The sequence below is a fragment of the Taudactylus pleione genome, unplaced genomic scaffold, assembly GCF_031769625.1.
Source record: "Taudactylus pleione unplaced genomic scaffold, aTauple2 ptg000120l, whole genome shotgun sequence".
NCBI classification, from domain to species: Eukaryota; Metazoa; Chordata; class Amphibia; order Anura; family Myobatrachidae; genus Taudactylus; species Taudactylus pleione.
Window position 1 is genome coordinate 12,071,725 of NW_028284522.1, and position 26,309 is coordinate 12,098,033.

General features: G+C 45.1%; 1 protein-coding gene across 1 annotated transcript in view; it reads left to right on the forward strand.

Moving 5' to 3' along the window:
* SPSB4 (splA/ryanodine receptor domain and SOCS box containing 4) overlaps positions 1–26,309 on the forward strand; it is a 175,214-nt gene that overhangs the window by 75,928 nt on the left and 72,977 nt on the right. The window contains exon 2 of the mRNA XM_088472099.1: positions 16,050–16,913. Coding sequence (XP_088328225.1) covers positions 16,220–16,913 — 694 coding nt within the window. The 5' untranslated portion in view covers positions 16,050–16,219. The remainder of the gene's footprint in view (positions 1–16,049; positions 16,914–26,309) is intronic.

The window sequence follows — 26,309 nt, forward strand, 5'->3', positions numbered from 1 at the left end:
ACAACAAATCCAACAGAGCATCCCAACGCATGCCCCTAACTCCCAACCATCTAACGTTATCTAAAACAGGGAACTGACCATGAACAAAATGAGACCGACCAGCCCAAAACACAAACGAATGCCCAACTATCCAGATGGGCAACGAATCCACTTGAACTATAAGAGGAAGGTAAATAGACTGTGAGATAGGGAGTAATAAAGAAAAGGAAGAGAAAGGCCTAGCCTACACAAGAAAAATAACAAAATGGGGGGGAGGGGGAAGGATCCCAACTTGACCTGAGGCAAAAACCCAAATACCTCCACCAACCGGCAACAGCCTAGGTTAAAACCAGTGGTCAAACAAAAATTCCTCAAGACCCCACTAGACCATAAATGGCCCTGTGACGAGTAGCTAGTCATTCAAGTTGGGATGTTGCACACTTACCGAGGGCGGATATACCACCTGTAGGCGTTGGACTTCCAGCGCCCGAGAGCTTTTATCTCGTCTACCGAGGAACCCGATGCCGCCGATGTAGCTGCCCCGATACGAAAGGAATGGGTCCCAAACTCACTTGCTGGGAGGCCAACCACCTCCAAGCACCGTTTAAGAACACAACCAAATTGAAAACAGGTCATTGGGGATACATCGGCATGCATTAACCAAGCCCCTCCTTTCACAGAAGGACGGAGGTCCTCGTATCTCTTGGCCCAAAGCACCGGACACACCGCAGCATCCGTGCAAGCCGGCTTGGAAACCCAACGACCCCTTCCCAACTGATCGGTTTTAGACCGACGAGTTCTGCACAGCAAAGCAGAATCGTCTATAAACACATGAGATGAGAGCAGCAAAGGAAGCCCCCGTTTTGAAGGCGCCCCCAACTTTGAAACCCTAAAAGCCCCATGGTACGCCATGACGAACGCCATGCTGAACAACCGCACCTCGAGATCAAACGAACAAACAGATAGCAGGGCCTGCAGCAACCGCGCCAAAAGTGGTGAATCAATAGGATGCCGAGAGTCAGGAGGAAAAGGGGCCATGCCCGCCCAACCCTTCAAAGCCTTCTACACCAAGAAGTTCTTTGAAAGGTCCTCCAACCCTTTTACTCGGAAGAAATGGGACAACCCAGCCAAGGTTTTGACAGCCACTGCCCTGGACCTGCCTGAATCAAACAGGTTCCAAACAAACTCGAGCATAAGCTCTCGTCCTGTCTTACCTTGATTTTCCGGGTGGGACGCAAACGCGTGCCATTCCAACCACGCCTCACGATAACTTCGTAGCGTCCCGGGGCCAACAATCGATGGGCTAAACCCTCCATGCCGGCTCGATAACCTGCCAGACAAGATGGGACAACTCACCGACCTGATGAGCCACAGGGGCCAAGGAACGAAAACGCGGCCAATCAAAACGAGACAAAGCATCAGCTATATCATTGTTCACTCCCGGGACGTGCTGTGCCCAGAACACGATGTTAAACTGCAAACAACGTAAGACCAACTGAGCCAGCAAACTGATAGCTGGCAGAGATGCCGCTCGTTATCGATTGACTGCGTGAACCACACCCAGGTTGTCGCACCAGAAAAGCACGCTATGATTACACAATAAAGGACCCCAGAGTTCAAGGGAGACCATAATGGGGGAAAAGCTCAAGAAGGAGAAGGTCCCACGTTAAACCTCTGGCCACCCACTCATCAAGTCAAGGGGCAGCGCACCAACGACTGTCAAAATAAGCCCCAAAACCAGATCAGCCAGCTGCATCTGTAAACAAATGGAGGACATAACTAGGTTCCATGGGCGAAATCCAGATGCGTGTTCCATTGAATGCAGCTATGAACTCCACCCAAACCCTGAGGTCCCTCATCAATTCTGCCGACAAGCGAATGAAGTGATGTGGTTTCAAAACCCGCGCTGTCACTCTTTCTAATTTACGGCTAAACACCCGCCCCATGGGAATCACCCAACACGCAAAATTGAGAAGGCCAAGCAATGATTGAGCCTGATGCAAGGTAACTTTACCTGCAGCCAAAGCCCTTGCTAGTTCTTCGTGCAGCCGGTCCACCTTTTCTTGTGGAAGATGGCACACTCCCACGAGAGTATCGATCTCGATACCTAAATAGGCAATCACCGGAGAGGGCCCTTCTGTCTTATCGTGGGCGACGGGTACGCCGAACTCCGCGAACAATGAAAGAGCCCCCGCCAACATATCAGCACAACATAAAGAATCAGGAGGACCCACTAAAAGGAAATCATCCAAATAGTGTGCCACTCCCTGCATACCTGACCAATACACCAGACACCAGTGTAAGAACATACTGAACCTCTCAAAATACGCACATGAAATGGAACAACCCATAGGGAGGCATCTATCAAGATAAAATCCGTCCTCCAGCCGAAAACCCATGAACCGGAAATAATCCGGATGCAGTGGCAATAGCCAGAAGGCGGATTTAACATCTATCTTGGCCATGAGGGCCCCAGTCCCAAAGGACCGGACCAACTCCAATGCATCGTCAAATGACCGATAAGTCACCCGACAAAAATCCTCAGGAATTGCATCATTAACTGAGGACCCCACTGGCCAAGACAGATGCTGTATAATCCGAAATTTTCCAGGGGTCTTCTTTGGCACGACCCCCACCGGAGACAAGATTAAGTCCGGTAGAGGGGGCCCCAAAAAAGGTCCCACCGTGCGACCCAATCTGACCTCCTTCATAACTTTCTCCTTAACCACGGCTGGAAATTCGCCTGCCAAACGTAAGTTCCGCGGCGTACCCGTGCGAATATTACCCAACACAGGCAACCGAAAACCCTGAAGGAAGTCCGTCCGCAAAAACTCAGCATCCTCGCTCCATGGGTAAATGTCGAGCCAGCGCGACATGGCAGCAACATTAACCGGCGTGGGGGCCCTACTTCGCACCAGAGCCCACGGGCTGTCACCCTGATGAGGGGACACCACTACCGACCCCGAGCACACTCCCTCCCTGCGTGCGCACCCCGCATCGGAGACATTGGTGACGAAAACGACATTTCGTGCCATAGGGGCAACTTCCGCTGTTGAAAGCAAAGCACTTCCCTTTAGGCCCGCAGCAACCCCCGAGGGAGCAGCCCCTTTTCCCACAATCTGCCCACGCTTGCCTCCTGTAATCTCAGTCCCTGGCCTATGTGGGTTAGTCGCCTCAAGCCAGACCTCAACATCTTTTGTGCCAAACTTCATAACGGCCCGGCCATGCTGCTTACGCGTAAACTCCTCATCATAAGTGCGCCATACGTAACCCTTAGCTGAACAATACAGACTATGAATCAAATGAAGATAGCGAACTAAATTCATATGTTCATCGGGGCACGTACATAAGTAGCACCCCATGAAAACGCAAAAAACGCTCAGCCAGTTCGTATAGGATCTATACGAGTTGAGTGCCTTCTCTTTCTTTGCTACCGCCAGCGCTTTATGGGCTTTGGAAGCAAGCGCAAAAATGTCCACATAACGGCCTACCCGAATCCGCTCCCGGATTCTAGGGCGGATGCCTCTGAGCACAGCTGTTTTTGCGCAATGCACAGCTACCTCGGGATCCTCCAATCCCGAAGAACTAAGGCTAGTAGACCTACGCCTGCGCCGGTGACGCTTAGCAACCCCTGTCCTATCACCGGACGATTCCGATGAGGATGACTCCGTGGATGATGTGGAAGACTCCCCGGGCTTACTCCTCTTAGAGCGTCTATGCCGCTTGCGCGACCTATCCACAGGCTTACGCCTAGAAGCCTCAACTCCCAACATCTGTGAACTATCCCCTGCACCTGAAGAACTGCCCAAAGAGCCCGAATCAGCCTGCCAATCCTTATCAGAAGTAGTACCTGAATCACCAGAGCCGCTCGTCTGATCTCCCGAAACAGACACGACAGCTCCAACTCCGTCCCTGGCGGGAACGCCAGTCTCCGAACTCACAGCAGCAGCATCTGGAGAAGAAACAGATAAAGAAGCAGGAGGGGTATCACACCAACAGCCCCAGAGCCCCCTGCCTCAGAAATGGCCGCCACAATGGAAACAGGAGCATCCGCGACATTATTTGACACCGCTCTGTGCACGCTCGCTACTGGATCCAAGGAGGGGGGGACCCCCGCACCCCCAAAAACCGGAGCCAAGAGTTGAAGAAACTGAATGGCCAGCGGAACTAATTGCGCGCCGAGCCGCTGCAAATCCATAGGCGGCACCGGGACCCCCGACGCCAAAGGCGAGGCATGTCTGCAGGAACAGGGAGAGAGGAGACAAGACTAAAGGAGAGACAGAGCAGAAAGAATGAAGGGGGAAATAAAACAGCACAGAAGAGACAGATACAGATGGGAACAGAGAAAAGGAACTGAAGGAGATGAAAGTGAAGATGAAGATGTGTGAGTACAATAAGAGTAATGACAATACTTATATTGCTTTACTGCACAGCTGTACCTTCCTTGCAGCTGAACAAACTCAAGGAAGATGATCTAAAATGGCTGCTAGCCAGGTCTCCCTGAAATGTCCCTATAAGCCCACCCCCCAGCATCCTTCCTATAGGCTGACCTAACTCACCTCATACTCCCTAACTACCTAGTAACAAAACTTAACCCCCTATAGCCCGTAGTCTGACCAACTGGCTCGGGTGTTTATTTTTTACTTCTTGCATAAGAAATGCACTCCGTCTTAAGTCTTGGGCATTTTAATAGCAAAAAAGTCCCTTCTCAGCTGTTATACACTCTCTGGCTCTTGGGAAACTACAAGTACCATTTTGCTCTTTTCCAATATTCAGAGAGTCATAGGTGACCAACCTGTACTCAGAACTGTCAATGGGGGAGATGTACTAAGCTCTGACAAGTGATAAAGTGGAGAGTGATAAACCAGCAGCCCCTCAGCTCCCAACTGTCATGTTACAAGCTGTGTTTGAAAAATGACAGTTGGGAGCTGATTGGCTGCTGTTTTATCACTCTCCAGTTTATCACTTCTCAGAGCTTAGTACATCTGGCCCTATACATTATTATATATACCTTGCAGACTCTTTCAATGGATCAACAGGGCCATAACTAGAAGTTTGAGGTCCAATAGTATGACTTTGAATTGTCCCGTAAGGTCCCTGTCAGACCCTCACTGTCAGCTCCCTCCTCTTCCTCCACCTCTAGGCCTCCTATGTCCTTCACTTTCTGCTCAGTGAGAAAGGGGCAACTGGAGGCCCCTTCTCCTCTGCTCACCATGAATCCCTTGCAATGTCAGCAGCCACACAGCAGGTAACTCAATGACCACAGGCTATGCCCAAGCTACTGTGTGCAGGGCTCACAGTATCTTGGGTGGCAACTGTAGGGGGCGCTTCAGCTGAGGATCCCTAGTGGGCGTCGTTCACAGACATATCTGATTGGTTCTGCAGCACAGCCAATGATGATATATCTAGCAGATATATTGTTTCATATAGCTGTCTGTACGGCGACCACGCTATATGTCAGCAGCAGCAATTGAATATGACACAAGTGGGCGGGCATATTCAAATGACTCTGCTGGCCACACACATTGGGTGACTGACTGGTAGGTGTGTATGTACTTACCAGGTCGGTGGGAAGGCCAGGTGTGTACCCAGCTTAAGTCCATATTATATTTTGCATTAAGATAAGAATTTCACCAGCTAGGGTGTTGCCCAAATAATTTGTTGGCAATATTTAGGCTACTCTACATAAAACAAAAAAATAAAGGCACTCTTCATATGTATTAACCCAATAATGCAGCTGATGAATCGGTCCGAATATGAACTTTTGTCAAGGCAATCATGCCATGCTCAACATCACAATAGAGCATGATTCCAGTTATTGTCCTATACATACCCTCCAGAACATTTACTGATTGAGGGCATGTATAAGATAATTGGAGTCATTCTGCACTTGGCCCTTACCTTCTACAAATCTCAGTTTTGGGGTAACTGGCTTTCTTTACATAACTCTTCAGCCATGTGAAATATGGGATCATGACAGAGGCAGTTATCAGCCTTGACCTACTGTGATAAATGTATGGGATTAAAGCTATTCTTCATAGAGACCTGGATGGTGTTCTCAGCGCTGAGCTGGATCTTGGACAGTGCACTGTTTTGTTAGCACGATATGCTCAATATGGAAAATATTCTCTTTTTGGCAGATACAATGTTTTGTAAGGTTACTGAGCCATGAATGTAGCCCTGTTTTTGGAGACATGCTTTTCTATGAAAAAACATTTAAATGATAAATTGTCAATATTGTTATTTTCTGAATATAAAAATGCAGTGCAACACTGAAAGGCGCAAACTGTGGGCTGAAACCTATTAGCCGCGAAAGGAGCCAGTTGTCGTTGCAACAGCACCACAACTACTCTCCCCCCTCGCGGCTCCATCTCATCCTGGCTCGTAAAATTGCGAACAAAAATCTGCATATCCAGAGGTACTGTAAGTGCGGCATAGAGACTTTTTCATGCCACTAGGGTACTAGGATTGAGACCTTTGTCAGTGTCTTTAATAAACAGGAAGAGTAAATGGGGATGTCTATATACCGTGGCTTTAACATACTTTATTGCAACTTTATTAAGACATTGTTTTTGTCTTTACTAATTTCCTAATCATTGGGAGTTGTTGATTATATGCTGCAATGGATACAAATGTATACAGAAAGCGGCTTTGTAACATATCCCCGGGAAACAATAATAAACAATTTAGACATTGTAAGGAAAAAAATAAGCATTGAAAAGAGCAAGAAAGAAGCAACGTATTAGTCACAGTTCCATTTACTGTACTAGACAGTAAATCAAACTCATTCACTAGAAAACATAACAATCAGAAGTCAATATTAGGAACAATTGTTTTCTTTTTGGTTTTTTTGGGGGGGGGTTAGCAGCAGGTTTAAGCTGGGCATATACTATAGATAAATTTAGTTTAGAACGATATAGCATACATATCGTATAGTGTGTTAGTCTGATCTGTTGTTCATTGCATCATCCCATTTCCTGTTCTGGAGAGCAGATGGGACGATGCAATGAATGACGCGGTGCTGTTACATGCAGCATGTCATATACCAGATCGTGCAGTATTGATATATCACATCGCACCATCACTGGGTTGCACCATCCCATGTTGTGTACCCAACTGTTATAACACATTTATCATTGGAATACTTTATGTTTGTAAATTACCTTAGTTTGTCATGTAAATCTTCACTTTCGGTAACACAAATGACATAGTTTAGGTTCTGGCCTAATGGCTGGATAACTGGATCGCTGACCATAAGCTGGCTTTATATAGACATACATGCTCTACTCTGGGGTTATATCTGTCTGTCTGTTCAACCCAATCAGTGCCAATCAAATTTAGTCATTTGGATAACACCAAATTGGTCAAACACATCTGCATTTTTGTGGCCAGTTTTTTGGGTAAATTGACAGGCAGTTTACCATCAGGCCGTGGCTCACATGAAGGTAAGCACAGCTTGAGAACTGGTTATAATAGTGATCAGTAGGTTACAATGCTAAACACATTAGTAATCCTCAAAACAGTTTTAAGCAACAAATGCTGAATGGTTCATGAGCACAGCTTGCTGCATTTTGGTATATACAGAGGACCTCATTCAGAGCAAAATGCGAGCGCTCGCTCTGAATGTGGGCGGCCGCATCTAAAAAATGATCCGGCCTCCTGGCCGCTCGCTAGGCTGTGAGTTACCAACTACAGCCTTAATGAGCAGCCAGGATGATGGTCGCGATGGTCAAGACCATCGCAACCATTGGGGCGTGCGACGAGACCCTTGTGGTAGGGTCTCGTCTGCCGCAATCCCCAGAGAGCTTTCGGCTCTAATAGAGCCGGAAGCGCTCCCACTGACATCACTGGTGATGTCAGTGGGGCCGCCCACAAACGGCAGGCGTTCGTTTGGGAACGCCTCCGTTTGTGAAGCCACCCCCCCACCACGCCTACAAAACGGGTCGAGCTGTCGATCAACATTGACAACCGCCCCTTTTGTAGTGAGCCACGGAGCGAGAGAATTTCTCTCTCGCTCTAGGGCTTGTGCACACACAGTGCGGCCGCTGCGCGTGCTCACAGCCAAACATCAACCCGCTTGCGAACGCTCAGGCGCTTGCAAGCGGGTCTGAATGAGACCCAGAGTTTGCTCAAAGGGCTGTAACTGATCAATTAATCACCGGTGAATGCAGCTAAATCTAGGTCACCAATGGTTTAGGCGGAGTTATTTAAACCCTATAGGGGAGATGTATCAAACCTTGAAGAGAAAGTGTAGACGTTGCCCATAGCTACCAATCAGCTTCTGTCATTTATCTAGCACAGTCTATGAAATAACAGTAATGCCGCATACACACTAGACGATAAGTTGGACGATATGAACGATATAGTTATCGTTCATCGCGTTCAATATCGTCTAGTGTGTATGCAAGACACTGTTAATGATGCGTGCTCCCGCGGATCGTTAACGATGTCTTTCATTTCATTGTCGTTAATGACATTGAGCCCGGCAGTGGAGCATATCGTTAAGTGTGTATGCGGCTTTAGAAGCTGTTTGGTTGCTATTACCAACTTCTCCACTTTATTTCTCTCTTAGGACCGGATTCAATTAGGTGTGATAATATCGGCGGTGAAAAAATCATCCAATTTCGCATGCGCGCTCCTGTTTTTGACAAAAAACAGCTGAAAACGGGTAGGTGTGATAAAAAAACATACGAAAATTAGCTAAAAAGTCAGGAAATTGTCTCTGTACCCCAAAAATGGTTGACATACATAGGAAATTATTGGCCGTAATAAAAGTATTTAGGGTACTTGCGTCGGTTGGTGGTAATTGAAAAATTTAAAAAAATTATAGAAAGCTATTTTTTCCAGGAAATTACTGCTCCACGTGAATTTGGGGTATGATAAAATAGGTGCAAGTATATTTTCATGTCATAAAAGAGCACTTTTAAAAACCTTTAAAAAAACGTTTGCTGCAACCACATGCAATGTTTAAAACACTTAACGCATCCATATAGTCCCCCGAAATACCAGACCCAATACGTTAAACCCATTTCCATCAATTTTTTTTTTTCACCCAAAATTTGACCGGTCGTTTTTCAACAAATTATGCAAATTCCGAAAAAACGTTTGGGGTAATTTATCATTAGGGGTGTGTAAAAAGGGTTCTGAAAGAAATCCCCATATTTTTAGGGAAAAATACGGATTTTGCCATTTTTTTCACCTGGTCTGAGATGGTGAAAACTTTTTGCCTGTTTTTCACTATTCGATTATCATGGGCGCGATAATTTGACGCAAAATAGCAGCTGCGATAAGTTACAGAGAAAACGGCATTTATCGCTCCTAATTGAATCCGGTTCTAAGTTTGATACATCTCCCCCTAAATGAGCTACATAATCATCCAGTGTTTTGAATTCCCCTGCAGCACCTTTATATAGCTATTGACATAAAGGAGCAGGAGTCAGCATCTTCATACAGGTGAAGCTGCCATATTCTTCTTCTCCATGCCTGAGTTGTGCTGCCAATGTGACACTTAGGGGGAAATTTATCAAATCTTGGAGAGAGTTAAAGTGGAAAGTACCAACAAATCATCTTCACAGCCTGCAAAATGACAGAAGCTGATTGGTTGGTACTTTATCTCTCCCCCGTAGTGATGATGTCATAGCCAAGCGCCACATTCCCAATCTGCCCAGGATACTGCCCCCAAGGCCTGTCTGCCAAGGTAAAAAGCAGCAGGGTGAGGACACTGCTTCTAATTGAAGAGAGGGTGCACGGAAGGCTTTCACTGGACCTGGAACATGCCTCCTTTTCTAATTTCGGTCAGAAATGAAAACAGTCTCACACCAGGAGGTATATTTACTAAACTACGGGTTTTTAGAAATGAAGATGTTTCCCACAGCAATCAATCAGATTCTACTTAACATTTATCTAGCACCTCTAGAAGATAATAGCTAGAATAGCTAGAATCTGATAGGTTGCTATGGGTAACATCTCCACTTCTAAAAACCTGCACTTGGAGCAAGATGTTGCAAACGCATACCTCCCAACTTTTGAAGACAGGGATACTGGACCCTTCACGTGCCTACGGCAAGCGCGCCCGAAAAGGGAGTTGTGGCTTCCCGAGAAGGGCAGGGGTATCTAGGAAACGGGGCGGGGCCGCACGCCAACCCCTGTTTACATCACTATAGGCGGCGTGCCCAGCTCTCTCCGAGATGCTGGGCAGCCCCCCTGGCTCTCCCTACACTAGTGAACTGATGCCGTGCGCATCGCACGGCATCTGTTCACCTTCTGCACACCCGCTGCTCTGCATAGTGTTCTCCCCAACTTCCCCTCCACTGCGGGACACTGTGGCCTGCGGGTGGGACAGCGGGACAGTCCCATAAAAATGGGAGTGTCCCGCTAAATGCGGGACAGTTGGGAGGTATGCAAACGTACTGCTCTTTGTTGGTGGTTACCTCTTTCTTGCCCTGGGAAAAGGAAAAATGAACTCTGCTGCTAGTGAAACTATGGGTCTTGTATGAGAGATCATTGCGTTAGGGTTGGCGAATTAAAGTAGAAAAGTCCAAACATCAGTGCCTGAAGCTGTAAACCTACGCAGCAGGTACATGGGGATATAGTTAATAAACCTACCATCAGGATGCCGGCTGCAGAAATCCCGGCACCAGAATCCTGAACCGCTGCCAAAAGACCGGTGCCAGGAATCCCGACATTAGTGAAGATGCCGACGCCGGAATCCCGACATCCGACATCTCGATCATAAGTATAGCGGGCCGAGTGAGCTGTTAGTCAAGGGGGGAGGGTTAGGTTTAGGTACCACGGGGAGGTTAGGGCTAGGCTGTGGGAGGGGGAAGGTTAGGGTTAAGCACCCCCTAGGGTGGGTTAGGGTTAGGCAAACACAGCCTGTGAGATGACATTTGGGAGCTGATTGGCTGGCACTTTATCACTTTTCACTCTGTCTCCTAACACTGCTTAGTAAATAGACCCCTTAGGCACTAAGAGGGAGGGTAAGATTTAGGCACTAATGGGGGGGTTGGGGTGCGGGGTAGGGATGGTTAGGATGCAGGAATGGAGGGTTAGGGGGTGAAGGGGAGAGGGTTAACATACTTACCTAACTCCTGTCAGGATTCTGAGCATCGGGATATTGCTGTCGGTCTTTTGACAGCGGGCATCCCGACTGCTGGTCTCCCATACCCATCCCGGTACATGATGTCTGACAGATATATAAAGCATTAAACTGGTTAAATCATATATTCTAATGGAAGGATATGAAGCTAACACAAATAAGTATAACAAATGTACAGTACGTACAGTCGTCGTGTTCTTGATTGAGAATAAAAACAACAAGAAACCTCGGTGGTGTGGCAATATTATGATGGCATATGATGTAAATGTCTGCTGATGATGTGCAGTAACAAGTGTTACTAATGTTTTAGTCCTTGTCTGTACTACTCAGCAGGATGCTTATAGGATGACTCACGCTCTCCTCATGTACTGTAACCCAGTGCATAAATGATGAGGCTGCTTTTATCCGCACATCTGCAATCTCACATTAGCTGCTCTTCTAGGCTTGTTTAGGGGTCATGTGTAAAGTGTGATGGCTCTTTTTGATTACATTTCCCAACCCTTCTTTACCTTGTGTTTACCGCTCTGTTTTGTGAAGTACATGGTGATGTAATAACTGCACATAGAGGTAATGGAGCTATGCAGCTTCCCCATCAGATCAGGGGCGTTTTAAGACAGATTTGTCTGGGACCTCTCCGCCCTGAAAATTTGCTCCAGCGCATGATTAAAAGATAAGTAAGATGCTGACATTATGTCATAGAGGGGTATTCAATATGAAACGTAAACTTCGCTGTCGAAGTTTACGTTTCATATCAGAGTTTTTGCCTGCGTTAAAGTATCGGGCGCGCGCCCGCTTATCCCCGTATTCAATATGAAATTAACGAAAATGGGAGCCTGGGAAGTTGGATTTGCGTAAAGTTAAGAATTTTTCCTTAAAAAAATTGTAGGACCCCCCTAAAGTTGTAAAAACATGGGGGATCACTATGGGTACCCCCGTTTTAGCCTGTAATTGAAAGTCGGGGATTTATATAGCCGCAGCAGGTGTTTTTTCCCGACATTGAAGAAGTGAAGCAGAAGACAACTTAGGTTATTTTTTTCATTTTTTTAAGTGGTCCCATCAAATTTGGGGTACATGAAAATGGGTACTAGCATATTTTGATGTCCCTAAAGTAAGTTTTTAAAAATTCTGCATTTGTGCACCTCTATTCTAGAAAACATCTGCCGCATACTTGCAGAATAGCCCTGAACCTATTTCCCTATTGTGAAACAATTTTTTCCCATTTTTTTATTTCACCCCAATTTTTAAATTCATTTTTTGGGGTGTCCCTATTTTTTTTTTTACACTTTTTTTGACACAGTTCTTTTTTAAATGTCATTCCCAGGGGTGCAGGCTATTTTTTTTAAGCCTGCACCCCTAAACTCCAATTCTGCACTTTTTTTCGACACCTATTCAATGGTGAAAAGTTATCCCCGTTTTTTATCAAAGACTTTTCGAACCTGCGAAAAGTCTTTGAAATTGAATACGGTGTAAAACTAAAACCTGCGATAATGACGTCATAAGTGCGATATTAACACAAAAATGATGTTTTTCGCTCCCATATTTAATACCCCTAATAGTCTTATACTCAGGCGCCATATTACCAGCACTGTCTTGGGAATAATGGCGTGGGCATTGAGCAGGTAAGTAACTGCCATGACACGTCCCTGCATTAGCCTGTACTTTACAATTTCAAGGATATTAATTCTGTCTATGTCTTCTACATGCCTAATAGCATCATATCTAGTGTTATTAAGGGAAATGCGGCGAAGCGTATATCTTGTATGGATTCGCACTGTACATGCTTCGAAAATCAACAATTGCGATCCAAGTGCAGTGTCCACAGATGCTGCATCAGATCACCATCGCGTCCATCGGTCGGCAGCACCGGCCAGTCTGAGTTAGCAGCCCGCGAGGCCAGGAAATCTGTGTCCACCGACGCAGACCCTGGTTTCGACACTCCCGGAAAATAAAGGGTACACCACCAATCCGTGACTCCCCCCAAACGCAGCAGCCTGTCAATTATGCTGTGGCTTGGGGGGATCTGTAAGCGAGATCGCAGGTCCCTTCTAAGCATGCGCAGAACGGGTCCTGCTTATGCGCGGACCCCAAACAATCAGATTAGTACGTAAACTATTTGGTTTACATTCTAATCTGAATCAGATGACAATTGTATTCTATAGAGATCTTACTTGGAGACACAAAGCAAAAATATGTGCAAAACTTACCTCCTAATACAGTATGTATTGTTATGCCGTCCAACCTGTATATTGCATGTCAGATTTTCTTCTTCGTCATCATTTTCGTCTTTTTATTTTTTGTACTTCCCTAATGTACAGTATTGTATACAGTGCCAAGATATTCCTCAGGTCTGTACAATCAGAGGAATTAGCTAAACATACATTGTCAAACCAGCAATAATAGAAAATGTGTGGGCCTAATTCGATACGTAGATAAATGTTTTATCAGTGTTATCAGAAAGAATGGGAGGATCTCTTAAACAATGCAGAATTAAGTGTAATATAACATATTTTAAAGCTGCTATTAAGTTTGTGCATGTGGCCTCAAAGGACCGAAAATCATGACATTTACATACTTTTTATATAAATCTCCACTGACTAAAATGGTCTCCGTGCACTATACCCTCCTATCTGTGAAGGGTATTCAGGGGTCTATTCTTTATCACTTAATTTCTACAAAAGTAGGTGAAAATGAAGTTTTGGGGCCATTCATCAAAAACGTAATGCAAGAGATACCATCTTTCTCTCCCGGAATGGCCCGCTGTCCCCATACACCATTATGGAGACCTAAATTCTTTTGCGGGAGCATTAGCCATCTTAAGATTTCGTTTGCTCCCGCGCACAGCGCTCGCCCCGCTCCTTCCCTATGAGAAGTACTCCAGGGTTGCAAAGAGGGATACTTTTGGATCCCTTCGTCCCTGTCCGGCTCCTTCCGCCTGATGCTGGGGCTTTGGACCTGATTCAGAGCCGCTGATGCGATCGCTCGCCCCCAGCGTATGCAAATTCGGTAAAGTGACGGCATGGCAGGCGCTCCCTCGGAAAGGCAAGCACGCCCACTTTGGGCGAGCGATCACTTTGTGTATGCAGACGCCCATTAGCATATGTAGAGACGCCCACTAGCGCACGTGTATTAAAACATTGCTACATCGAGGACCATCGGTAGCGATCGCAGCGCTTGTGGTTGCCTTACCTTACCGCAAGCACTGCGAGGATTTCTGTGTAAAAAAAGGCTGGTGACGTGTACTATGATGCTGTCTGGAAATTATGCAAGCCTTAGAAACGGTGTTGCAACACTCAGGCACGCCTGCGTTCGCACCTCCACTCCCCCGTTATTAGCGTCCTGCCCCTGTTAGCACCCACAAACGGTCTCTCCTGTCACTCATTACACTGGACTGTCTTTGCTTGGCAAGCGATTGGATTACGATCGCTCTGAGTAGTTTCCGCACGAGCACGAAGCTTGCGCATGCGCGGTCGCTTAACATCGGCCACGTACGAGCGAGTGGCCGCTTGCGACCGGGTCTGAATGAGCTCCTTTGTGCGCCTGCATGAACTCTAGGTCACATAGGCGCACTAGCACTGCAGAGTCAGACTCGGCAGTGTTAAGTTTCATTGCTCAGAAGGGAGCAGTGAATCCGTTTAGGGAGACAGCTAACTTTCGGATCTGGGTGACTTGCCTACTATCCGGGTGTCCGGGATAGCAACCCAAGATTTGGGACATTCCACGAGAGTAAGCAAGTATGGTCTGTCGCTGGGTTGGACTTTTTTAACACAGACTGATATAGCATATTATGCTGATTCACACACATCTTCATAATAGTAAAAATATACAATTGTGTCTTTTATTATCAATTTTACATCTGTATTTTTGGATGAAATGTTAAACTTGCTATCAGGCCCGTTATGATGAATCCTTGAAAGCTTGTTTCATGACCAGGGAGTATATACTATAAAATCATGCAGCTCTTCCCACAAAAAAATAAGTTATTTTTAGTACTGTTTAACAATAGTACTACATGGCTTGCTGAGAACAAATACAGGGGAGACTTTGCTTTGTACGTGCACCTCAACAGAATCCAGCAACAAGCCAGTGCAATGACGTTGCCTAACTACAGTTATCACGTTTTAGTAAATAGCATATGTTGTTAGGCAGGTGCATTTTGCACAGACCGTGTGAGTATCTCTTTGAGGACTGCAATGCAGGATTATTAGGAAAATATTAGATCTGACAAAGAGTCAGAAATATGTGTCCTCTGATCTCCTATGCAGAACCGTTAGTTAAAAGAATGTGAATAATGTTCGTACATCCAAAGGCGAGGCTTTGGCTAGACTGATGTGAAGGGGTGGAGGGAAGGAAAGCGTTGTGTGTCTGTATCCCATTATGAATCAGAGGAAGTTATTGTCTGTGGAGCACACACTGGTAGCTTTTAGGTACATTCTGTCCGGTTGCTCAGCTAGGCAGGGTATGTTCTGGGTGTCTAAACCTGTCAGTTGCAGCTGATGACAAGGAAATATGTGGAGTTGTGGGTGTCTATCTAAGGAGGAAGCCTCTGAAGCCTTTGCAATTTGTGTAGCCTTCTAAGACTAGCAACTAGAAGGTATCACAGAATATGTCCCTGCTGAGTGAAACCCTTTCTTACATGCCGTCTATTGTTACACTGCATATTCAATATCAGTTGTCTTAAACATTTAAAAGGAATAGTATTTAAGCCTGTATTTTCTAGACCAGATCTAGAACAGATACGTGGGATACTTTGTTCAGCTGCAGGCTCTAATGTCTTGCTCTGCTGCTGTTCCTGGACAAAGCATGAATTTAGAGTTTTTTTCATTATATGCAACAGCTGTAAGAGAGAAACTAATGAATGCTATCAATGTTTAGGAACACAAGGTCCAAGGTTGTGGTCTGCTGTAGGTTCTCATGTACAAACCCTCCCCTATCACTTCCTCCTGGGCTAATATATTATTTTTCTCTCTTCTAGGCAAAACATTTCTGAGGATCAACGTTTGCTGAGGGTCTTCCAAAGGCTGCTTCTGGTGCACACGTAACTGGCTTCCATACAAATAATTTTAATGAGGTAACAGAAGGAAACAAAGGAACACCTTCCCTTTCCCCTACCCTGTCCCCATTTTGTCAATCCACAGACAGGAAATGGGTCAAAAGATCTCAGGGAGCATAAAGTCTGTGGATGTACGGGACCCCCCCTACAGACCAGTGAAGCGGGAACTACGGGGCCCTGACTTTTGCAAACCTGCGAGATTAGATATGCTGCTGGATATGCCTATGGTGACTTTGGAAGTTCAGCACAAGCACGCCTGGAACAATGAGGACCGGTCTCTGAATATATTTGTGAAAGAGGAAGACCGTCTGACATTCCATCGTCACCCCGTTGCACAAAGCACTGACTGCATCCGTGGGAAGGTTGGTTACACCAGAGGCCTTCACGTTTGGCAAATTCATTGGCCTACACGGCAGAGAGGAACACATGCTGTCGTTGGGGTAGCAACTGATGATGCCCCTTTACATTCAGTTGGATATACTTCATTGGTAGGAAGCAATAGTGAGTCTTGGGGCTGGGACCTAGGACGAAATAAACTCTATCACAACTGTAAAAACCAACCTGGTGTTACATATCCAGCCTTTTTAGAACCTGATGAATCATTTGTACTCCCAGACTCTTTGCTGGTGGTGTTAGATATGGATGAGGGGACTCTTAGCTTTATAGTTGATGGACAGTATTTAGGAGTTGCCTTCAGAGGACTTAAAGGGAAAAAACTTTACCCTATCGTCAGTGCTGTATGGGGTCACTGTGAAATTACAATGCGATACATTAATGGACTTGATCGTAAGTACTATTATCATTCTTTTTTGTGTTTTATGCTTGTGGCATGTGCAGTCAGTGATGTTGAAATCGATTTATTACTGTTTCATTTGTAGTCGATGAATACTGTGCCTTTATGGTATATAAGTGCTGTACAAGTACTTACAGGAAAATAATGGATTCACAAAATACTGAAATACAGCAGAGAGTAAGGGCAGATTTACTATGTGGAGCTTATCAAAGCCGCCACATCTTCAGCGGTTTCGGCCACTGGATTTAAAGGGGTAATAATATCAAATGCAAAATCAGGCATGTTTGTACTTAATATTATTGCCTTTTTAAATCCAGCGGCTGAAACCGCCAAAGACACGGTTTATTTGGAAAAGTGTTGTATACTACATTTACCCCTATGTCAGAGATGGTGATGGTGACAGATGAACCGTTGCGGCCAAATATAGCTGATATTTGGACAGGCTATATATGTTATTTTACAGTTTATTTTACAGTGCAGCACCAGTACAAAAACTCTGACACTATCCACATTTTGCTGGATTACCACTCCTACAACAAATTGAAAGTCACAGCCATTGAATTAAGGGGCCTATGTATCAAAGCTTGATGAGAGATAAAATTGTGAGAGAAAAAGTATTAACCATTTCAAACACAGCTTGTAAAATGTAAGTTAGAAGCTGATTGGTTAGTGCTTTATCTCTCACAATTTTATCTCTATCCAGTCTTTGATACATAGGCCCCTTAATTCAATAAATACTGTATCTTAAAAAAAAAATTGTTGTTAAACTACTAATATAAAATGTTTTAAAATAAACCAATACACGTAATCTTTACATTGCAGTTACAGTATAGTATGTTGTCCAACCACTGAGCTACCGCAAATGTTTTACTATATATATATAATCTACAGGAAACATACGTTTTTGCTTTCCACACTGAGAATAATATAGAAATACAAATATATAAATAAGCTTGTTCTTAGAAAGTTCTTTTGTCCAACTCATGCCAAACGTACAGCGTTTTGTCAGGTTTCCACATCACATGCTGTTAGTATAGAAAGCGCTCTGTGGTAAGGTAGGAACATTCAGCAAGTGAGTAGAATGTTAACATCTGTGCAGCTATCTCCCACTGACATTAAACCCACATAGGATGCAACGTTGTGAGAGCAGTAACCAGTAAAATGGCAGGATTGAAAGCTCTTTCGTTTTTGTTTGGTTTAATTTGCCAGAAAACACAATTTGTGAACTCTGGTGCAATGTGAAACATTTAGATTTTTTAAGATCATTTTAGGATTGATTTCTGAATGAAGCCAGTTTATTGCGTGTGCATGGCGGTCATTCAAAGCACCGTTCCATCTACAGTGCTGCACAGGAGATAGGACGATGAGATGAACAACACCATGCCGTAACATGCAGCATGGAACGATATAACACACGGTCATACGCCGGACCGTGTAGTGTGTATGGCGCGCGTTATACTATATATCATTACATTGCCCCATTCCGTCGCTGGGTACACTCCTGGTTATAGTCATTTGCATCCATTGTTCGTAGTGAGTAGGTAGGTTGTTTTTTGGGGGAGTTTTAGGGTTTAATTGTTTCCTGCACCTGGATGTGTACAGTTGAGGAACGCTCATGTAAAACCAAAGTGTTCTGTTGTGTACATTGGGTACACTTCATAAATTAGGTTCAGTGTGTTGCAATGAGTGATACAGGTGCCAGACTTTCTCATAATAGACTAATTTATCTTGAATTTTATTCAAACAATACCACTGTAAAATAAGACTTTCCTACATATATACAGGGTCAGCAGTAAATGAATGTAATGCAGGATAACGAGGCTATAATGGCCTCTGTGTTCTCTCTGTGCATAGTATCTGTGCATGATGTTCTGAAAAGAGAATGGCAGCACTATAGGCCGGACACAGAGGTGAGCGCAGTCTGGGTCGCTGCTGCGGCTTCGGTAACAGCGGATCTGAGAAGTGATGCAAATGGCGCAGGAGCTGCCTTTTGTAAAAAGACGCCCACTGCCGGCTTCTCAGATCTGCTGTTTGCGTCCGAAGAAGCAGCATTGAGAAACATTGGCAACATCGCAGCGACTATCGGACATCTGAACATCCCTTAGGTTGCTCAGAATGTCCGGCACAACTAATACCCCTTTTACACCGGAGCTAAAACCCAGGTTTTTGAAGGGTTAACCCGGGCAGCTCCTTGGTGTAAAAGGGGAGAGAGTTGGATCGCCGGGTCGAGTGACCCGGCAATCCAACCCAGGTAACTAGCAGGGTTTAACACGGGCGTAGCCCGTGAAACCCTGCTGTGAGAACAGCGCACTTCGGGTCACGATGACCTGGAGTGCGCCGCTAGCCGGCCGATTGGTCCGGCTTCAGTGGCGCTTGGAGATGACGTCATCTCCAAGCGATCCACTTTCACTACGCAAAAGCCGGGTCTATGCAGACCCGACTGCGGTGTGAGCGGCGCTGACTCGGGAATATCCCGAGTCGGCGCCGGCAAAATTCCGGGTCTGATCCGGATAGGAACTTTGTTCCAACTCCGGGTCAGACCCGGAATTTAGGTGGAAAAGGGGTATCATTTGGCCATTATGTAGTATAAGAGTATATTTAATGATATCAGCCTTTATTTAAATATAAGTTTCCCGCTGCTTATCAGACGCAGCTACTTTCCCTTTGTCCCTCTGTAAGAGAAGCACCTACTGTAGCCTGGCTGCTGTACATCTATTATTTGTGTCTGAGCCGGACTAGAAATAACCTGTCAGGTACCTGAATAATAACCCTAGGCCAGCAGAAAGGTTGATTGATTTAACAAGTGAATTATTCCATGGTTGGTTACTCTGCATTTCTAAGCAGGGTTGATTGCTAAAGACGTTTAAATGTGCGCTGTCTGGACTGCTGCATCCAGCACTGTCTCTCTTGAGAGGTTTGAGTTGGCAACACAAATGTGCCCTTCAAAACTTAATCCAGAAGTCAGTGCTTTGGGACCCTTTAACTGGGTTAATCGTTGTGCATTGTTTATTTTAAGTGCAATTTTTGAGAAAGGAATTCACTGATTTTGTGCAATAGCTTTTTGTGCTCAATTTCATTGTGCAAATTTCCCATGTTGTCTATGCCAGAGTTTACAGCAGGTGCAAAGCACTGATTTACAGTGCACCTACTAATCTCATTAAGAGATCCTATCGTCAGCCCCACCATCAACCTCTGTTTTGATACAGTATGTAGCATTATAACATGACATAATAAGCAACATTTCATTTTTTTTCCAGCTAATGCTCAATTGGTTCACGTCACCTTGTCATTGCTTGGTTGCTTTGTTGCACAAGTACCTTCATGATGTGATTACTACAGGGTCATATATATATATATATATATATATATATATCTACCAATGTAATTTAACTTTCCATCTCTCTCTCTTTCTCTCTCTCTCTCCCTCCCCCTCTCTCTCTCTCTCCCTCCCTCTCTCTTTCTCTCTCTCTCCCTCCCCCTCTCTCTCTCTCTCTCCCTCCCTCTCTCTCCCTCCCCCTCTCTCTCTCTCTCTCTCTCCCTCTCTCTCCCTCTCCCTCCTCACTGCAGTCCATGGTGAAAATTGAATCCCATCATACCCGTATTTGTTATATGGGCCGGAATGTATCAAAGCTAAAAATGCAGCTTTGGTGGGTTTGACCGCATTTCCCATATGCCCCAAGCTTGGACCCGATAGACAACACCAGCTATAGCCTCTGGGCTTCTTATTGTGAAACTTCCCCAATAGAGATCCAGCAGTCGCGCATGCGCAGACATGGCCATAGCAAGCTGGGGTGAAGGGGCGTGGCCTATTTGCAGGAAGCATGACCACGGACCCTCAGAAAAAAAACTTTTTGCAGCACTGGGGAGGGGGCGCTGTGAGCCCGACACTAATCCAGGGGGGGGGGCACGATCAGTGTGATCGCTTCCCCCCACAGTCAGAGGAGACTGCTGCTGCTCAGCAGCAGTGAGCAGTCTCCCACTGCAGCCCAGCACACAGCAGCGTGTGCTGCTGACAAGAGGGAGGGGGGAACGGCGTCAGACCCGGGCCCCCACTAGGCCCCTCCAGCAAGCCCGGGCAATTAGTACCAGAACCCGCCTCCCTTGACGCCCCTGTCCACAGAGGGACTCCTGAGTCATAATCCCGGAAGTCCTGACACCGCAAAGGACAGCACTTATGGGAAGATCTGTCCTTTGCTTAAATGTTCATGCATACGATGTTACTAAATGCCAGTATGCATGTGATGTATCACATCCAAAATGTGATGCTTGATGCAGCCTGCCCATGATCTTACTCATAATTTTCTCAGTCCCTTTAATTGCCAGGAGCTTAGATTCCCAGCAGAAAAGGGGATTTTAGAGCCCATGACTGGTAAATCTAATAGCCTGGTGAGTCTTAGTGGATTTTGATAAACTAGATTCCAGTGCATAATAATAAACAAAATCGACAATTAACATTTCCCCCCCCCTGTATAGCACTACTAAAAATATGTTATCACTGTATAAAGAAAGGACAGTAATGTTAAACAGGAATGTTTGTTGAATAATGGAAATTCTGCTATGAATTTAAAGCACATTTTTACAAAAATTATAAAGAACAATAAGGGGGGAATACCGTATATTTATATGCAGGGTGCTAATTAGTGGACACCCGATGGAGCAATTCAATGGTTGCTTTGTTTGGGCATGAATGGTAAAGTTGTACACATTTCTGGTCACTGCCTCCTGAGGTGGCGAGCAGAAATGTGCAAAAACTCCTGGTTTTGAGGGCACCCAACTAACCAGGATTTTAGACGGGTATAGCCATTTTACACAGCCAAGCCGGTCTATTTGGGCGCGACAAGCGTAATAATTATTGGGCGTCCAGAACAATTGATTTGCTCCGTTGGGTGGCCATTAATTATCATGGTGCAGAAAACAATAGAATCCCCCCAATGTAACATGTTGAGAGCTGGCGAGATTATCCCTTACATTATATAGTTATAATCCTTAATCTTTTCTATGTCATGCATTTCCCAGAGCAGTCCCTTTTATATCACTGGAAATATTTAGGATTTATTATATACACATAGATTTGACTTCGGATGTAGCTGGATTTTCTGGATTAGAAAGTGACAGCAAATTCCGTTTTTTCTTTGTCGGAAATTTATTCTAGAAAACCAAGTGGTCAGAGACATGAGAAAAACATTATATATATATTGGAGTTATTCTATAGTTAGTGAATGACAGCTCCTATAGTACCATGTATAGTGCACAATCTTGATCTTGCTGGCTAGCCCTTAACCTGCCTGAAGTACAGAGAATAAACCGCTAGTCCCTTATGTACATTTTATTTTTAGCTCAGAGATCTCATGCAGTCCCTGGTGTATTTAGCAGATAGATACTGTGTCTGTGTTCAAGCTTTAATGGAGTAATCAAGCTGCATGCCAGAATATCATGGGTTGACAAATAGCCAGTAAGAAGTCACAACACCAGTTACAGCTCCATTTAGACATCTATTTCAAGGCGAGTTTAATAATTTCATTTATATATTTTTTTGTGTCCTATTTTTCTCATCTCTTCTCTGACAACTAATGTGAATCTTCACCACGTACAAGCTGCACTACAGCAAAACTTGTTCAATTGGAGGAATAAAATAAAGAGAAGTGGATAGATCCCCTTCAGTATTTGTACCCTCACGTCATCAGTTACTGTCCAATGTCATTCCCTACTATCCACGTGGACAGAGAGGGGCAATGTAAACTTGTGGCGAGCGAAGTGACCCCGCGAGGGGACACATTTCTTCTTTTGGTGGCCTTTATGGGCATGGAACTGCCCTCACTGCTCGTCACTTCCAGGTACAAATACTGAAGGGGATCTATACCTTTCCATGAATGAAGTGCCATCTATCTCTCTCCTGCCACATATTTTAAAGGGGATGTAGTTATAATCCCGACAGTCGGGAAGCCGGCGCTTAGAATGCCAACCCCGGAATCCCAACACCTATCAGAATCCCGGCATTGGCATCCCGGCGGTAAGTACTGGGGTTATTGGAGGGGTTAGGATTAGGGTTAGTGGTTAGGGTTAGGCACTAGGGGGAGGGTTAGGGTTAGGTACTAGATAGGGAGGTTAGGTTTGGCCACTAGAGGGGGAGGTTTAGGTAGTGGGGAGGGAGGGTTAAGAGTAGCGAGAAGAGGAGGGTTAGGATACTGACCCACAAGTGTCGATATCCTAACCTTGTTGTGATGCCGGCATCGGGATTCCTACCGACAGGATCCCGAGTGCCGGCATCCCATAACCAACCCATATTAAAGTGAACATGTAATTCTTATGTCAAACCACCTAAGTGTCTGTAAAACCAAGAGAGATGTCCTGGATATAACATTGAACAGATAATATCTTATTTCTCTGGGTATTTCAATGCATTGCTGGATGTTTCCATGAGTTGGAGTTTCCTACCCATGTCATTGTAAGCAATTAGAGGATGGCACCACTCACTCACGTCAGACCTGGCAGGGAAAGTGTTAGCTAGAGAGTGCTCAAAGAAGTTACTTATAAACACCCAGAATGTTTGAACATTTGTGAGTCAGATCAAAAAGAAGAAAATAAATTGTGAATCACTAAATACTATCGCTAACTCTTGGCTGCAATGCAAGAACAACTGACCTCACAGAAAATAAGCAGCCAGTCACCACTTCCTAACAGTGCGCAGGAATGTGAATCCTTGTTGAACTCTTTGGTTGCCATGGGAATCATTTGATGGTGCGCAGTGAAGTAGGTTCCAGATTTTTGAAGAATATCCCCAGAAAACACACAAACTTTTTCTTTTTCTTTTTTTTCGCCATACAACAAGAAGTCATGTAATATACGTTTGATCTAGTTCAAGAGCCCAACTGGAGAACTAAATGGAGACAGCAGGTGTTTTCACTTGCAGGTTATATATGAACGCAGAGATTTCAGGGACAACACAGAATCAAAGCAACTGTTATGAAGGGAATCTGCTGAAGTAAATAATCTCACACTTTGGGGCCGATGCTGAGTCGAACATATAACACGTGTTTTCCATGTTTTCACACTGCTCATGCTGCGAAACCAGTTCACATCCACACTGAAAGGACATAACTCATTGCTTGTTCCAGGTGCAGAGCTGGTGTAAGGGTGCACAGATGATGATAGAGGGTATACATCTCTGCATACAGGAGAATATGCTCATTTTCATATTTATTTCAGTGTTTGCACTGCTGGTAATTAAATTACGGACATTTTGCGCCCTGTATGCACAGAGCAAAATATCTTAGTTTGGTGCACTTAGATGGTCTGCACAGTGGTCAGGGGCGTAACTAGGTATCTGAAGGCCCCTTAGCAAAAGTTTTGGTGAAAATTGTATTTAACACATGGCTGACGGTGCCAAAACCCGACGCCGGGTCAAACAGCGGCACTCAAACAAACACGCCGGCGCCGGGTAGTACATTCACTGACAGTGAGTGTACTACCCAGCAGCGGTGTGTTTGTTTTAGCAGCCAATTAGAGTCAGACAGACTCTTATTGGCTGTTGCACCCAGGGCCGGCACAGGGCTGGAGCTCACCCTTTAGCTCTGCCTTCTGGCTCCCACAGTGGGTGAAGGGAGACACGTCATGGTGTCTCTCCCATAGTGCCGAGCAGGACTGGAGCAGCGGATGGCGGCAGGCGCAGGAGCGGGGATTCGGGTAAGTATAATTTTGTGTTTAGTGTGTCTGTGTCTTTTATATGTAAGGGGCACTACTACTGGGGGCACTGTATAAGGGGCACTACTGGGGATACTGCATAAGGGGCATTACTGGGGGCACTACTGAGGGCACTGCATAAAGAGCACTACTACAGGGGGCACCGCATAAGGGCACTACTGCTGGTGACACTGCATAAAGGGCACTGCTACTGGGGGCATTGCATAAGGGGCACTGCTACTGGGGGCATTGCATAAAGAGCACTACTACTGGGGACACTGCATAAGGGGTAATACTACAGGGGGCTATGCATAAAGGGCACTGCTACTAGGGACACTGCATAAGGGGCACTACTACTAGGGGCATTGCATAGGGGGCACTAGTACTGGGGGCATTAAGGTGCATATGGAATGGAAAGGAATGTTCCCAGAGTGACAAGAAATGGTAGCGTGTCATGTTGACACGCCCCCATTTTTCAGTGGCCGTGCCTCTTGTATGTGGCCACGCCCACTTTTTTGGCATGCGCGCACACAGTTGGGAGGGGGTTCCATTTTTCATCTTGCCCTGGGTGCCAAATACCCTAGTTACGCCACTGCACCCAATAAATGGATATCTGAGTGAAGTGAGCATGCAGGTCTTTAGCCAGTGTCATTGTTTATAGGCTTTTTTTATAGCTGCTGAGAGCTCAGAGGCTAATAAGACAAAGATGTATTTCTCATTACCTGCAACCAGTGATTGTATTTATGTACAGAGGGCAGCTCATGATATACACTAATAGCACTACATTTCTGGTAAGGCCCAGACCTGTTACAAATGAAGAGTGTGTCCTGTGATTATATTAGTCATGTGTAGAGTAAAGATGTACAGATCTAATGAAGGAAGGCACTGGAGCATTGCTTCTAATTTTCTGAAATTACCTCTAGGAATTTTCTTTGTGCACCAGCTGCTGGTTCATTTACACCTCTCACCGGCCCACTGCCTGTGGCTGCCTTATGATTTGTAGCCTTTTCACTTTATAATATTACAAACCATGATGAAGTCAAAAATGTTATTGTACTGCATATTAAAATTAAAACTCTGCATGTATGGATATACTTATGTTCATATACTACATATATATCAGTGTACAGTAGGCAGCAGTTTTGTTACCTGGACCAAATGCCATGAGAATGCAGCCTGCCAATGTACTTGTGACTTCACTGAGTTACATTGTGCTTCGGTGACAACGCCGGCCCTAACCAATTAGGTGCTATAGGCAAGATTATGGCTGGTGCCCCCTAGCAGACAATCCCACCACCAAGATTAGGGTCCCACTTATTAACGTCATTTATTACCAGCGTCATATTTTGTTTAGTGATACTAATGAATATGCCATTGGTATTCAGCATTACTTACCACTCCAGCGAGCACCAGCGACAATTCTCCTCTTCATCATCTTCTGCTCTGTCGCTGGCAGCCTTTCACTGCGCTTAGTGTTTATACTCTACGTCTTCAAACATGATACTCAATTTTCACTTACCTTTTAGGTCTTCCTCCCTTCTCTTTCTTACTCTTCTTTCTTCCTTTAGTAGTCTGGCAGAGGACATAATTGTGATTCATTTGCCCCCATTGTAACCTATCTATTACATCTCTATCTCCACACATGCAAAGTATAAATAAATATTCACATATATAGCCCGCCACAGCACCCCTTATTTGGCATCCCTCTC